The sequence below is a fragment of the Mobula birostris genome, chromosome 2 (genome assembly GCF_030028105.1).
Source record: "Mobula birostris isolate sMobBir1 chromosome 2, sMobBir1.hap1, whole genome shotgun sequence".
NCBI lineage: Eukaryota > Metazoa > Chordata > Chondrichthyes > Myliobatiformes > Myliobatidae > Mobula > Mobula birostris.
Window position 1 is genome coordinate 90,062,867 of NC_092371.1, and position 16,873 is coordinate 90,079,739.

General features: G+C 42.2%; 1 protein-coding gene across 4 annotated transcripts in view; it reads left to right on the forward strand.

Moving 5' to 3' along the window:
• chd6 (chromodomain helicase DNA binding protein 6) overlaps positions 1–16,873 on the forward strand; it is a 363,558-nt gene that overhangs the window by 96,290 nt on the left and 250,395 nt on the right. For 2 of the 4 annotated variants that reach the window (XM_072244818.1, XM_072244846.1), the window contains exon 1: positions 15,474–15,676. The exons of 1 other annotated variant lie outside the window; for it this stretch is intronic. In XM_072244818.1, the coding sequence (XP_072100919.1) occupies positions 15,614–15,676 (63 nt within the window). In that variant the 5' untranslated portion in view covers positions 15,474–15,613. Of the gene's footprint in view, positions 1–15,473; positions 15,677–16,873 lie in introns of those variants that run through there. One more of the 4 variants, XM_072244828.1, reaches the window with a different exon arrangement.

Below are 16,873 nucleotides of genomic sequence, written 5' to 3' on the forward strand. Positions count from 1 at the left end.
TCTCAGAATCTAATGTTTCGATAAGATTTCCCAGTCATCTGTTTTGGTCTTCATTGCATTCCCCCCCCCCCCCCCCCCGGGGTTTCTGATCTCCCTCCTCAGCAGCTTCCAGAGTCGGCTGCTACCCATCTGTTCCCAGATCCCAGCCTGCAATATTTTGGTAGCAAGCTCCTACAAATTAAATCAGACATTTTTTTGAATGGAGCAGTGAACTGCATTGTGTCAAGTGAAAAACACCATAGTAACTAAACCAAGACATCATAGACATTTAATAACAGATTTAGCCAGCTCCATCATGGGCACCCCTACGATCAATGACATTTTCAATAGACATTGCTTCAAGAAGGCAGCATTGATCATTAAGGTTCCTCACCACCCAGGACATGCCTTCATTTCAGGAGGCAGTACAGGAGCCTGAAGACTTGCTCTAAAATGTTGAGTGCAAGCTTTTTACCTTCCACTATCAGATTCCTGATCAGTCCCTGAACGCCATCTCATTATTCCTGTTATTTAATTTTAATTGTGATTTTAGTATTTTTTTAATGTTTTGCAATGTACTGCTGCCACAACATAACTAATTTTATGACATATGTCAACAATAATAAATGTGATTCTGATTCTAAGTATTTTAAAACAGAATTTAAGTTTCACTTCCATCACCATTGAGTTAATTGCCCACTGACATCTGCGGATTCCACAATTAATAAAAGTAACTATTTCTTTTCTTCAGTTTAATCTGTCTTGTCTTCAATGTGGCAACAGTTTATGATGTTCCTTGGTGTAATTGAGGTAATATCTCACCTATGTGAAAAATGAAACACAAAATGAGTCAATGGCATTGAGTTTTAAAGAATGAAGTAATCACATTGAAACCAACAGGATCTTGAGGGTCGAGATGGAGAACTGCAGTGAGAGTCATCTCCCTACTGGGGAAAGAGTATGCCGTGCACTACTGAGAAACAGATGGACTCGGTAATTTCAAGGGTGAGATTGATCGATTATTGAAGATCTAAGGGTTATTGAGATCGTCAGAATCAGCTTTAATATCACTGGCATATGATGTGACATTTGTTATTTTGCAGCAGCAGTACATTGCAATACATAATAAAACAACAAATTGCAATAAAAAATCTATATACTACTAAAACTGTCATGCTCCGTTTGTCTGTTTGTGACCTCCAATTAGCGCAAATGGTGCATTAGAGTGGCACTTTTTTTGGCTAAATCAAATTAAAATGCGCAAACTTACAGAATGCAGGTAAAGTTCAGTGTTATATATTGGTATAAAATTGCTGATTCACCAAAAATCAACAGGCTGCCTTTCACCGGAGACCCGATTGGCCATCATGGAAATCGGGACTCCACACCACGACGCATGCACATGGCCAGCCTCCGCAGCTTACAGGCTTTGGTGTTACTGCTTCCTATTTCTATCAAGCATTAGGGTAAAAATATATGGATAGCCTAAATATGCCGCGTGGAAAGAGAAGGGGGACATTATGGTCAAGAGATGACACCAAATGTCGTCGGGAAGTGGCAAGGAGAGGGAGAGAACAACAATTGGATGAGGCCAGGACTGCACGACTCCAGGATCAAAGAGTCAGGACAAAAAAGATGAGAGAAGACGAGACAGAGGACAGGCATGCATGTCTCCAAAATGACAACAATAGGCACAGACTGAGGAGAGAACAAGAATCCAATCAGGCCAGGGCTGCACGACTCCGGGATCAGAGAGAAAGAACAAATAGTAGAAGAGATGAAGAGACGAAGGATGAAAGGGTTGCGTGTCTCCAGAATAACAAAAACGGGCAGAGAAGGAGGAGAGAGGAAGAGACAGAGGAGAAAAGGAAAGATCAACTCGAGAATATGCGGCACAGAGTAATTATTGTGAGAGTTGCTGAAGACGGCAATGGCCGCTTTCGACAACAATACCTTGACAGAGAAAGAGCAAGGCAAAATGCACGATTCGCATGCAGTCACATTTCTGCTGATGTTGGTTCGATGACCAGAGTATGCCCTCACTGTCGTGCTTTCTTATTCAGTGGAGAAACCACACATTTCTGCTGTATGAAGGGACAGGTCAGGATAGGCAATTTGCAGCCTCTACCTAATGAACTCCTCAATTTATACAGCAATGATGAACCTATTGCAAATGTTCAGGAAGAACATCAGACAATACAATTGCCTCTTCCAAATGACATCCTTTGGTGCCAAAGAAGTCATTCCAACTAGAAATGGATGGAATCCTTCTGTGATTATTCAAGGCCAAATCCATCATTACATTGGACATTTAATTCCAGACCCAACCCAGCAAGCCTGTTTCCTTCAAATTTACTTCATGGATACTTAATGTTCACTCTGGTCACATATTTGTCCTGCTATGCATCTTTCTTCTTTAATAAGCTGAGTTTTTCTTCTTTAATTCCCAAACCAAAGAGATAGCAATAGCATTCAGGAAAATTTAATGTTCATTCTGGTCACATCAGACTGCACTACCCTTCTCTCAAAGGGTGCCCCAACGGGTCACCCCGTTGTCTAGTATGTATATAAAATTAAATAAGTAGTAAAGTGAGCCAAAAAAAAGAATAAAAATAGCGAGGTAGTGTTCATGGGTACATTGTCCATTCAGAAATCTAATAGCAGAGGGGAAGAAGCTGTTCCTGAAATGTTGAGATGTATCTTCAGGCTCCTGTACCTGCTTGATGGCAGCAATGAGAAGAGGGCAAGTCTTGTGCGATAGAGGTCCTTAATAATGGATACCGCCTTTTTAAGGCATCATCTTTTGGAGATGTCCTTGATGCTGGGAGGACCCAGCATCAAAAGTGCTGCTGAGGTGAAGATCAGATCAGCTGTATCCTGAGTGAACAGCAGAACTGGCTCAATTTTCATTCCTCCATTTATTTTTTACCGATAGCCATGGTTCTCGGTTTTTACTTCTTATTCTGACAACGAAGGCCATTTTGTCAAAATCCCGGTGGCGCTCTATTGTAGCGGTTTTGTCAAACTCTTGTTCCCCCGACTTGGAACCACTAACAGTCAAATGCCATACGTTATGATTAACCGAGGGAATTCCCTTCACAGTTCTCTTGCAGATGGCTTCAGGTTTTACTCCAGGGTTTCCCTGTATTTTGCTGCATTCATTTCACCCTCTATCTTCACAAGCCTTCCAGGGCCTGATGCAGTGAAGCACCCCCACAGCATAATGCAGCCACCACCATGTTTCGCGGTAGGGATGTTGTGTTTTTGAGGATGTGCGGTGTTTGGCTTATGCCAAACATAACATTTAGTCTGATGACCAAAAAGCTGAATTTTGGTTTCATTAGGCCACAGAACCTTCTTCCAGCTGACTTCAGAGTCTCTGGCAAACTTCAGCTGAGATTTCATGTCAGTTTTTTTTTCAACAGTGGCTTTTTCTTTGCCACTCTCCCATAAAGCTTTGACTGGTGAATCACCCAGGCAACAGTTGTATGCACAGTTTCTCCCATCTCAGTCACCGAAGCTTGTAACTTCTCCAGAGTTGTCACAGGTCTCTTGGTGGCCTCTCAGTCATCCTTTTCTTGCACGGTCACTCAGTTTTTGACGATGGTCTGCTCTAGGCAGACTTATGGTTGTGCCTTATTCTTTCCATTTCTTGATGATTGACAACTGTACTCTAAGGGATATTCAGTGACTTGGAAATTTTCTTGTATCATCTCCTGACTTGTACTTTTCCCGAACCTTTTCACAAAGTTGCTTGGAGTGTGCTTTTGTCTTCATGGTGTAGTGTTTGGCAGGATACTGACTCACCAGCAGTTGGGCATTCCAGATACAGGTCTATTTTTACTACAATCAATTTTGAAGTACCTTGACTGCACATGGTGATCTCCATTTCACTAATATAGTGTGACTTCTAAAACCAATTTGATGCCCCAGTGGTGATTTGATGTGTCAGTTTAAAGGGGGTGAATACTTATGCAATCAACTGTTTTGTGTTTTATATTTGTAATTAATTTATATCACTTTGTAGAGAGCCATTTTCACTTTGACATCACAAAATAATCTTTTCCTGTTTTTTTTTAGTGTCAAAAAAGCCAAATTAAACCCACTGTGATTCAATGTTGTAAAACAATAAAAGATGAAAACTTCCAAGGGGAAGTTTTGAATACTTTTTGCAGGTACTATATATCCATAGTGATGAAGTATTTGGAGAGGTTGGAGATGAAACATATCAACTCCTGACTGAGAACTGGAGCAATAGATCCACAGCAGATGCCATCTCATTCCCTCTTCACTCAACCCTGCAACATCTGGACAGCAAAGATGCATACGTACTTCAGAATTCTTTTTATCAGCTGTAGCTCAGCCCATCATCACTTCAACACGAATCAGTAAGTTCCAAGACCTTGGCTTCAACACCTCCTTTTGCGGTTGTATCCTCAATTTCCTCACTTGCAGACGCCAGTCAGATTGGATTGGCCACATTTCCTCCCTGATCTCCATCAGCACAGGTTGTGTGCTTACTCTTCTGCTCTTCTTACTTTGTACCTGACTGTGTGGTTAAGCACATACCAATGCCATACTCAAGTTTTCAGTGCACCACTGTCATAGGCTGAGTTAAAGTTGGTAATGTATCATCATCATCATCATCAGGTGCCGTGCCCAGATTGAGCTTTGACTGCCATGGCCCATACAGTCCTGTTTCGGGTGAAGTGGTATCAGCATATAGGAGAGATATTGAAAATCCGGCTGAGTGCTGTCATAATGACAACCTCTCACTCAATGTCAGGGAGCTGATTATCGACTTCAGGAGAAGGAAACCAGAGGTACAAGAGCCAATCCTCATGGGAGGATCAGAGATGGAGAGTATTAGCAACTTTAAATGACTAGGTCATTGAGATAAGACATAGGAGCAGAAGTAGACCATTTGGCCCATCGAGTCTGCTCTGCCATTTAATCATGGCTGATCCAATTTTTCCCTCTTCAGCTCCATTTCCTTCTCCCAGTAACCTTTGATGCTGTGTCCAACTAAGAACCTATTAATCCCTGCCTTAAATACACCCAATGACCTGGCCTCCACAGCTGCCCGTGGTAGCAAATTCCACAAATTTGCCACCCTCTGGCTAAAGAAATTTGTCCGCATCTCTGTTTTAAATGGATGCCCCTCTATCCTGAGTCTGCACCCTCTTGTCCTAGACCTCACCCACCATGGGAAACATCCTTTCCACATCTACTCTGTCTAGGCCTTTCAACATTTGAAAGGTTTCAGTGAGACACCCCCTGATCCTCTGACATGTAATGTAAAAAGAAGCGGCCCCAACAGAGATCCTGTGGAACACCACTGATTACCAGCAGCCAACCAGAAAAGGATCCCTTTATTTCAACTCTTTGCCTCCTGCCAATGAGCCACTGGTTTATTCATGCTAGAATGTTTCCTGTAATACCGTGGGCTCGTAGCTTATTAAGCAGCCTCACGTGTAGCACCTTGTGAAAAAAATCCAAGTACACAACATCAACCAATGCTACTTTGTCTATCCTACTTGTTATTTCTTCAAAAAATTCCAATAGATTTGTCAGGCAAGGTTTTCCCTTGAGGAAACCAAGCTGACTACGGGAGTATGGTTATCTTATCATATGCCTTCAAGTACCCTAAAACCACATCCTTAACAATTGATTCCAATTCCTCCCAACTGCTGAGGTTGGACTAGCTGGCCTATAATTTCCTTTCTTTAGATGTGTGCTGGAGAGTATATAGAGTGGCTACATTACAGCCAGGTATGGAAACACCAATGCCCCTGAATGGAAAATTCTCAAAAGATAGTGGATATGGCTCTGTCCATCACGGATAAAGGCCTCGCAACCACAGAGCACATCTACATGAAATGCTGTGCAGAAAAGCAGGATCCATCATTGTGGACTTTCGCCAGCCAGGACATGGTTTCCTGGGCCCCTTATCTTAGAAAAGATGTGCTGACACTGGAGAGGGTTCAAAAGAGGTTCACAAAAATTATTCCAGGATTAAACAGCTTGTCATATGAAGAGTGTTTAATGCACCCAGGTTGAAATCCTAAGTTGCTGCAGTCTTTCATTGATTCTGTTATAGCTATTATTCTATAGACAAAGGGTCTCGGCCTGAAACGTCGACTGCACCTCTTCCTAGAGATGCTGCCTGGCCTGCTGCGTTCACCAGCAACTTTTATGTGTGTTGCTTGAATTTCCAGCATCTGCAGAATTCCTGTTGTTTGAGATTCTATAGACTTGATGAGCATGCCCACAAGAAAATGAATGTCTGTATTGTATATGGTGATATATAGGTACTGTGATAATTAAATTTACTTTGAGACCATGGACAGACACTGTATGTTAGAGTTGAGGTGGGACCTGTCGGATTAGGTCAGCTCAGTGTTTCCACTCCTGCTGGACATGTCCTGCAAGTTTTATGTCCCTATCTCTGTGTTCTCCCCCTCCAAATGTCTTCATTTCACAGATTTAATGAACAAACTACAATGTTCTCTAACTGCCCTCATTAGCCCATTCATCCGATGACCTCATTTCTATCTGGATAACTAGCCTCACGATCAGAATCAGGTTTGCTATCATTGATAGACATAGTAATATTTGTTGTTTGCTGGCAGCTGTACGGTGCAGTACATAATTAAAAAAAATAAGAGTAACAGATGCAATCTTTTGTGTTTTAAAAAAATAAATATGAAATGCAAAAACAGAGCGAAATAGTGAGGTAGTGTTCATGGTCTGTTCACACTCGACCATTGTTACACTCATTAGGAATGCTTATTGCTCCATCCCCTAGGCTGCATTTTGGAACATCTGCTCAGTTAACTGTCCTCCTCCTACCTGCATACAGGCAGAAGATAAAGAACAAGGCTGCAGAGATAAGGACGAGAAGGAGGTGGTCACAGGAGGCTGAGGAGTGGCTATAGGATTGCTTTGAGTCGGTGCACTGGGCTGTGTCTAAGGACTCAGAGCATCTGAAAGAATACATCATGGTTGTCTCGGACTTTAAATAAACAGTCATAGACAAGTGTGTCCCCACAGAATCGTTCAGAGTCTTCCCTACCCAGAAGCCCTGGATGAACCATGAGATGCTCAATCTGCTGAGGGCCAGGTCAGTGGCACTCAGGTCTGGCAACCAACTTAAATTCAAGATGTCCATGTACGATCTCTAGAAAGCCATCTCAGGTGTGAAGTGGCGATTACGGACCAAACTTGAATCACTGAAGGATGCTCGACAGCTGTGGCGGAGCTTAAATGCTGTCACCTCCTACAAAGTGAAACCAAGCGACAGAGGTGACAATAAGGCTTTGCTGCTAGATGAGCTCAATGCTATTTATGCTTGCTTTGACCATCAAAACATGGAGGCAAATTCACAAACTTCTGTGTCCCCCACTGACCCTGTGGTTTCAGTCCCTGAGGCTGATATGAGAGTGTCCTTCTGGAGGGTGAACCCATGGAAAGTATCCAGCTCAGACAGGGTACCTGGTCAAATACTAAAGATCTATGCTGATCATCTGGCTGGGAGGTTTTACCAATATCTTTAACCTCTCGCTTTGGCAGACTGAGATACCCACCTGCTTGAAGCAGGCTTCAGTTATACTGGTACCTAAGTAGAACATGGTAATCTGCCTCAACGACTGTTGTCTAGTAGCAATTACATCCAGTATTCCCTCGAAATTATGTGCATGTGCGCCCATCTTTTGCTACTAGCGCACAAAGGAATTTAGACTGCACTCAAAAGGTTGTCACCCTCTACCTTGTTGCAATATTAAGTATATTTCATGATCGTACACAATCACATTTCCTTTTCTGGTTTCTGATTCAGGTAGTGTTGACAACGTGAAGTTTGTAATGATTTGTCTGCAGATTTTAGCACTGGCTTATTTATACTGTTTTTATTGAAGAAATTATTCAGTGAGCACGATGTCACTGGGCAAAAAAATTGCACAGCTCAAGATTTTTGCGCACACATTACAAATTAGAGGGAACATTACTTATATCCACTGTGATGAAGTGCTTTGAGAAGTTGGTTCTGAAGCATAACAATCTGAAAAGCAACTTGGGATCTGTTCCAATTTGCCAACTGTCACAACAGGTCCACAGCAGATGCCATTTCATTGGCTTGTCACTCAATCCTGGAATAGCTGGGCAGCAAAGATGCATACATCAGGATGCTGTTCATGGACTACAGCTCAGCATTGAATACTATCCTTCCCTTAAAACTAATTAACAAGCTTCAAGTTCTAGGCCTCAATACCTCCTTGTGCAACTGGATTCTCGATTTTCTCACTTGCAGACCCCAATCAGCTTGGATTGGCAACAACATCACCTCCACAATCTTCCTCAGCACAAGGCTGTGTGCTTAGCTCCTTGCTCTGCTAGTTCTATACTTATGACTTCGAGGCAGAGCACAGTTCCAATGCCATATTGAAGTTTGCTGACAACACCACTGTTGTTGGCCAAATCAGGTCTGGTGATGAATCAACATATAGGAGGGAGATTGAAAATCTTACTGAGTGGAGCCCCAACAGCAACCTTTCACTCAATGTCAGCTCAAGATCAAGGAAATAATTGTTGATTTCAGGAGGAGGAAACTAGAGTTCTCTGAGTCAGCCATTCCTCATTGGGCATCAGAGGTGGAAAGAGTTAGCAACTTTTGATTCCTTGGTGTTATCATTTCAATGGATTACTCCTGGGTCGAACACGTAAATGGCATTACAAAGAAAGCACACCGGAGCCTCTACTTTCATTGAAGTTGGCAAAGATTTTGCATGTCACTTAAAACTTTTTGACAAACTTCTATAGATGTGTGGTGGAGAATATATTGACTAGTTGCATCACAGCCTAGTATGGAAACACCAATATCTTCGTACGGAAAATCCTGCAAATAGGAGTGAATACAGCCTTGTCGCCCATCACGGGTAAAGCTCTCCCCACCATTGAGCACATCTACACAGGCTGTTGAACCAGAGGGAATAACTTTACTCAATTTTACTCGCCCCTTCTCTGAACTGTTCTCACAACCTATGGACTCATTTTTGAAGGACTCTCCATCTTATGTTTTCAATATTTATTATGGTTACTATTTTTTTTCCATATAAATCATATAACCATATAACAATTACAGCACAGAAACAGGCCATCTCGGCCCTTCTAGTCTGTGCCGAACTCTTACTCTCACCTAGTCCCACCGACCTGCACTCAGCCCATAACCCTCCATTCCTTTCCTGTCCATATAGCTATCCAATTTAACTTTAAACGACAACATCGAACCTGCCTCAACCACTTCTGCTGGAAGCTCATTCCACACAGCTATCACTGTCTGAGTAAAAAAGTTCCCCCTCATGTTACCCCTAAACTTTTGCCCTTTAACTCTCAACTCATGTCCTCTTGTTTGAATCTCCCCCACTTTCAATGGAAAAAGCCTATCCATGTCAACTCTATCTATCCCCCTCATAATTTTAAATACCTCTATCGAGTCCCCCCTCAACCTTCTACGTTCCAAAGAATAAAGACCCAACTTGTTCAACCTCTCTCTTTAACTTAGGTGATGAAACCCAGGTAACATTCTAGTAACACACATAGTAGTTGCTGGTGAACACAGCAGGCCAGGCAGCATCTCTAGGAAGAGGTGCAGTCGACGTTTAAGGCCAAGACCCTTCCTAATTTGACCCTGTCTATCCAGATAATTATATATACCATCTCTAAGAATACTTTCCATCAATTTACCCACCACTGACGTCAAACTCACAGGCCGCTTACTCTTAGACCCCTTTTTAAACAATGGAACAACATGAGCAATATGCAAATCCTCTGGCACCATTCCTGTTTCTAATGACATTTGAAATATTTCTGTCAGAGCCCCTGCTATTTCCACACTAACTTCTCTCAAGGTCCTAGGGAATATCCTGTCAGGACCCGGAGACTTATCCACTCTTATATTCCTTAAAAGCTCCAGTACTTCCTCTTCTTTAATCATCATAGTTTCCATAACTTCCCAACCCGTTTCCCTTGTCTTACACAATTCTGTGTCCTCCATAGTGAATACCGAAGAAAAGAAATTGTTTAGAATCTCCCTCATCTCTTTTGGCTCCACACATAGCTGTCCACTCTGATTCTCTAAGGGACCAATTTTATCCCTCACTATTCTTTTGCTATTAAAATAACGGTAGAAACCCTGTGGATTTATTTTCACCTTACTTGCCAAAGCAACCTCCTATCTTCTTTTAGCTTTTCTAATTTCTTTCTTAAGATTCTTTTTTCATTCTTTATATTCCTTGAGCACTTCATTTACTCTATGCTGCCTATATTTTTTGTAGATATCTCTCTTTTTCCGACCCAAGTTTCTAATATCCCTTGAAAACCATGGCGCTCTCAAACTTTTAACCTTTCCTTTCAACCTAACAGGAATATAAAGGTTCTGTACTCTCAAAATTTCACCTTTAAATGACCTCCATTTCTCTATTACATTCTTCCCATAAGACAAATTGTCCCAATCCATTCCATTTAAATCCTTTCGCAGCTCCTCAAAGTTAACCTTTTTCCAATCAAAAATCTCAACCCTGGGTCCAGACCTATCCTCCTCCATAACTATATTGAAACTAATTGCATTGTGATCATTGGACCTAAGTGCTCCCCAACACAAACCTCCGTCACCTGACCTATCTCATTCTCTAACAGGAGATCCAACACTGCCCCTTCTCTCGTTGGTACCTCTATGTATTGCTGCAAAAAACTATCCTGCACATATTTTACAAACTCCAAACCATCCAGCCCTCTTATAGTATGGACTTCCCAGTCAATGTGTGGAAAATTAAAATCTCCCACAATCACAACCTTGTGCTTACTACAAATATCTGCTATCTCCTTACAAATTTGCTCCTCCAATTCTTGCTCTCCATTTGGTGGTCTATAATACACCCCCATAAGAGTTACTACACCTTCCCCATTCCTCAATTCCCCCAAATAGTCTCCCTAGACGATCCCTCTAATCTATCCTGCCGGAGCATCGCTGTAATATTTTCTCTGACAAGCAATGCAACACTTCCCCCTCTTGCTCCTCCAATTCTATCACACCTGAAGCAACGAAATCCTGGAATATTTAGTTGCCAATCACGCCACTCCTGTAACCATGTTTCACTAATAGCTGCCACATTATACTTCCAGGTATCAATCCATGCTTTAAGCTCATCCACCTTTCTTATAATGCTCCTAGCATTAAAATAAATGCATTTAGGAAATTTTCCACCTCTTGCTCTCTGTTTATCACTAACTTTTCTTATCTTTTTGGATTCAGAAACATAGGGAATCTACAGCACAATACAGGCCCTTCGGCCCACAATGCTGTGTCGAACATGTGCTTTAGAAATTACCTAAGGTTACCCATAGCTCTCTATTTTTCTAAGCTTCATGTACCTGTCCAGGAGTCTCTTAAAAGACCCTATTGTATCTGCCTCCACCACCGTCGCCGCAGGCTGCCCATTCCATACACTCACCACTCTCTGCATTAAAAACTTACCCCTGACATCTCCTCTGTACCTACTTAAAACTGTGCCCTCTTGTGCTAGCCATTTCAGCCCTGGGAAAAAGCCTCTGACTATCCACACGATTAATACCTCTCTTCATCTTGTACACCTCTATCAGGTCACCTCTTATCCTCTGCTGCTCCAAGGAGAAAAGGCCAAGTTCACTCCCCCTATTCTCATAAAGCATGCTCGCCAATCCAGGTAATATCCTTGTAAATCTCCTCTGCACCCTTTCTACTGCTTCCACTTCCTTCTTGAGGTGAGGTGACCAGAATTGAGCACAGTACTCCAAGTGGGGTCTGACCAGGGTCCTATATAGCTGTAATGTTACCTCTCGGCTTTTAAACTTAATCCCATGGTTGATGAAGGCCCATGCACCGTATGCTTTCTTAACCACAGAGTCAACCTGCGCAGCTGCTTTGAGTGTCCGATGGGCTCAGACCCCAAGATCTCTCTGATCCTCCACACTGCCAAGAGTCTTACCATTAATACTATATTCTGCCATCGTATTTGACCTACCAAAATGAACCACCTCACACTTATCTGGGTTGAACTGCATCTGCCACTTCTCAGCCTGGTTTTGCATCCTATCAATGTCCCGCTGTAACCTCTGACAGCCCTCCACACTATCCACAACACCTCCAACCTTTGTGACATTTGTATGGTTTTTTTTACACATTGGTTGCCTGTCCTGTTGTTTTTTTTTCATTGATTCTATTGTTTTTCTTGTCTTTACTGAGTATGCTGCAGGAAAATAAATTTCAGGGTTGTATATGATATATATGTAGTTTGATAAACTTATTTTGAACTTTGAACTTTAGAAATCTGATGGTGGAGGGAAGAAGCATTGAGTGTGTATCAGAGATAATCACATTGCTTTATCCAACCATTCACCATCATTCCTGAAACTTGTATTCTTTTCAATCCACTTTTGAGGTGTCTTTCCAGCATTCAGCTCCCAATCCAGTAGTAACATAAATGATAAGTTTACCTGCTCTCAGTGAAATGGTATGGAATCAGCAATGCACAGGAGACTGACCAAGGAATCATTACCATCCACCTAAGGGATTCTAATGCCTCATCTGCAAGTTAGCACTCTGGCCCTACAGCCCTGTTGTAGGACTGCACTTGGAGAGAGGGTACGTTAGATAGGTTCCATCTACCTGTGCCTGGACCATAGCCCTCCATATGCAAGGCCCTAAATGCACGTAGCGTTCAGAATAAGGTGGACAAACTCGTGGCCCAATTAGAGATTGGTCCGTATGACATTGTGAGCATCACTGAGTCATGGCTGAAAGAAGGCCATAGTTGGGAGCTTAACATCAAAAGATATACTTTTTTTTATTGAAAGGACAGGGAGGAAGGCATAGGTGGTGATGTGGCTCTGTTGGTAAGAGATGGAATTACATCTTTAGAAAGAGGTGACATAGGGTCAGAGATGTTTGTAGGTGGAGGTAAGAAATTGCATGGGTAAAACAAACCATTATAGGAATCATATATAGGCCTCCAAATAGTAGGCAAGATATGGGGTTGAGATTGCAAAGGGAGGTGGAAAAGGCATGTAGTAAGGGTAATGACACAATTATAATAGGGGGACTTCAAAATGCAAGGGGATTGCAAAAATCAGCTTAGTGTTGGGTCACAAGAGAGGTAATTTGTTGAATACCTACGAGATGGCTTTTTAGAGCAGCTTGTACTTGAGCCTATTTGGGGAAAGGCCATCTTAGATTGGGTTTTGTGTGATAATCCAGATTTCATGAGGGAGCTTAACATAAAGGGACCCTCAGGGGGTAGTAATCATAATACGCTTGACTTCATACTGAAATTTGAGAGGGAGATGCAGAAGCCGCATGTATCAGTATCGCAATGGAATAAAGGGAATTACAGAGGCATGAGAGAGGAACTTGCCCAGGTGGATTGGAAAGGGATTCTGGTGAGTATGACAGCAGAGCAGAAGTGCCTTAAGTTTCTGGGAATAGTTCTCAAGGCACAGGATAGATATGTCCCACAGAGGAAGTTGTTCTCAAATAGCAGGAGTAGGCAACTGTGGCTGACAAAGGAACTTAAGAACTGCGTAAAAGCCAAAGAAGGGTATATAAGGTAGCAAAAGTGAGTGGGAAGTTGGATGATTGCAAACCTTTTAAAATCCGACAAAGGCAACTAAAAAAGTGATGAGAGGAAAAGATGAAATATGAGGGCAAACAAGTCATTAACCTAATGCAGCATACCAAAAGTTTCTTCAGTTATATAATGAGTAAAAGGGAGGTGACAGTTGATATTGGACAACTGGAAAATGATGCTGGTGAGGTAGTAATGGGAGACAAAGAAATGGCAGATGAACTTACTGGGTACTTTGCATCAGTCTTCACTGTGAAGACACTAGCAGTGTGTCAGAGTTCCGTGAGTGTCAGGGAACAGGAATGAGTGCCATTGCTAATACAAAGGAAAAAGTGTGAGGCAAACTGAAAGGTCTTAAAGGTGGATAAATCACCTAGGCCAGATGGACTACGTCCCAGAGCCCTGAGAGAGGTTGGTGAAGAGATAATGGATGTATTGGTGATCACTTGATTCTGGCATGGTCCCAGAGGACTAGAAGATTGCAAATGTCACTTCATTCTTCAAGAAGGAAGGAAGCAAAAGAATGGAAATTATAGGCCAGTTAGCCTAACCTCAGTGGTTGGGAAAGTGTTGGAGTTTATTATTATGGATGAGGTTTTGAGGTACTTGGAGATAAATGATAAAATAAAGTCAGCATGGTTTTTTGCTTGACAAATTTGTTAGAGTTCTTCAAGAAAGTAACAAACAGGGTGGGTGGACAAAGGCAGTGGATGTCATTTACTTTGATTTTCAGAAAGCATTTGATAAGGTGCCAGACAAGAGGTTGCTTAACAAGATAAAATCCTATGGTGTTACGGGAAAGATACTGGCATGGATAGCAGAATGATTGACAGGCAGGAGACAGCAAGTGGGAATAAAAGGGGCCTTTTCTGGTTGGCTGCTGGTGACTAATGATGTTCCTCAGGGGTTAGTATTGGAAGCACTACTTTTCACATTGTTTGTTAATGATTTAGATAATGGAATTTTTGGCTTTGTATCTGTACTTGGCACAATGACAGTAAAGTTGAATCTAATCTAATATATTTAAGGTGGAAGTTTATAGTTTCTTGATCGGCCAGGGCACCAAAGGATATGGCGAGAAGGCAGGTGTATGGGGTTGAGTGCGATCTGGGATCAGCCATGATGGAATGGCAGAGCAGACTCGATGGGCTGAATGGCCTAATTTTGCTCCTATGTCTTATGGTCATACCTTTCTCATCCATGTACCTATCCGAACTTTACAAATGTTACAACTGAACCTGCAGTTACACTTCCTTTGTGCTCAGTGTTTGGAATGTGACTGGAGCCCACGAGTTAGCTGAGAGTCCGACTGTCAGAGTGAATACTTCCTTCAGTGACCTCAGCTGATAATGTATCCAAGAAAATCGCGTCTTCACCCCTCCCGCAAAATATGTTGTTGCTCACTTCTGCTTCAGCAATTAGTGTATTTATTTTTAAAATAGCTTCTTGATTTTCTGTGGGAAGTTGTATATGTGCAAGAAAATATTTGATGCTAGCTTTGTGTACCCTCCCCCGCACTCACTGTGTTGGAGCTGCCCTGGAATTCTTTCTAGCAAGCTCGACCCAGCTTGAACTCCTTCTGACGAGGACACCATTTAAGCGAGACGTTTCATTTGTAGCAAGAATACTTTGTGAGTCCAGTCTTTTTTTTCGGAGAGAAGTGGGTATAGGTGCAGATAATTTAGATTTATTTTTTGGAGGTGGGTAGGCAGATCAAAGCCTGTTTGTGTTGACCGGCAAGATATTGATTTTAAGTGCTGGGTCCTGCATTGATTCTTGTCCCCTACTGTGCATGCAACGTAATGCTGCAGTATATCAGGAGGAGGGGAAGAAAAGCAATTTGTGCAGTGATGTAGAGAGAGAGAGAGAGAGAGAGAGGGAGAGCGTGAGTGAGCGAAAGCATCAAGTGTTGACTGTGATGCAGACGTCTGGTTTTTCCCTGCTGAACTGGAGACGAGTCTGACTAAGGATGGTTGGAAATGGCCTGCTTTTTAATGGGGGCAGACACTGCTTTAGCTTACCCCAGTGAGGTTCGATATCAGGTGAGTAATGTTGTTAGGATTACAGTGGTGACTGAGGTATTCTTTTGTGTGTGTATGTGTGAGGGAGAGCGAAATGGCGAGGGGGTGGGGGGAAGAGAGAGAGAGCTTTAGCAGCCTCATTCGGAGCGTGAGGCCCTCTGGGCCTTGCAAACAAAAACAAGTGCAGGGCTGTTTGAGAGATCTCCTCATCAGAGTCTCGTTCGACCGATTCAATGAAAGATTTTTTCTAAATAGGGCACCACAGGGCTGTTCTTTCAAGAAGTTGGAGTGATTTTCTGGGTTTTTGCCCAGCGTGGAGATAGTGACCCAGCGAACAAGAGTGATCCATTTCAGGATTTCCTGAGCTTGCTACGTTGCTATTAGGTCAGTGACTGTTTTTAAGGCACTTGTACAGCTACTGCCTGTGCTGTTGATTTAATCTGCCTTTGGAATGGTGTTTATATATAATCTGGGTCAATTGTTAGATATGCTGCTCAGATGTGCTTTATGTTCAGATTTTTATTGTTGGCCTCTGATCCTTTTTGTGCAGAAACAGTTTTACTTGGATGAGTTATTGGAATATAAAGATGGAAAGGTGACAGTCAGATTTGATCATTTATATAAAGTTTGGTTGTCTAGAAGGAGAGTTGTTTTCAATTTCTCTTGATTGACAAGTGTAGGTAATTGTAATTTATACCTGCTTTGTAAACAGTCCATTGACCCAGTCGTGTCAGTACTAGATTTTGGTATGGGCTGATGCATTCCTCCTTCAAGTGGCACTAGCCTTGTCCTTTGTCATCTCTGTAACTTCTTCCTGCCCCAGTAACCGTGTTACTCTATTTCTGCCCTCTTGTTCATCACCTATTTTCTCCAGTTTGTCATGGGTAGCTCAGGGCTGGGCCTTGTAATCTGAAATTTCTTCTCAAACTTGATTTATTTTTCCTTTTAAGAAGCCCTTTATAATTAACTGCCTGGACCAATGTTTTATACATTTGCCACAAGACAAAGGGGCAGAATTAGGCCATTTGGCCCATTTGAGTCTGCTCTGCCATTTCATCATGTCTGACTTATTATCCTCCTCAACCACATTCTCCTTCTCCCTGTTACCTTTGATGCCCTGTCTAATCAAGAAACTATCAATCTCCGTTTAAATATGTCCAATAACTTGGCCTCCACAGCTGTGTATGACAATTAATTCCACAGATTTACCGCCCTCTG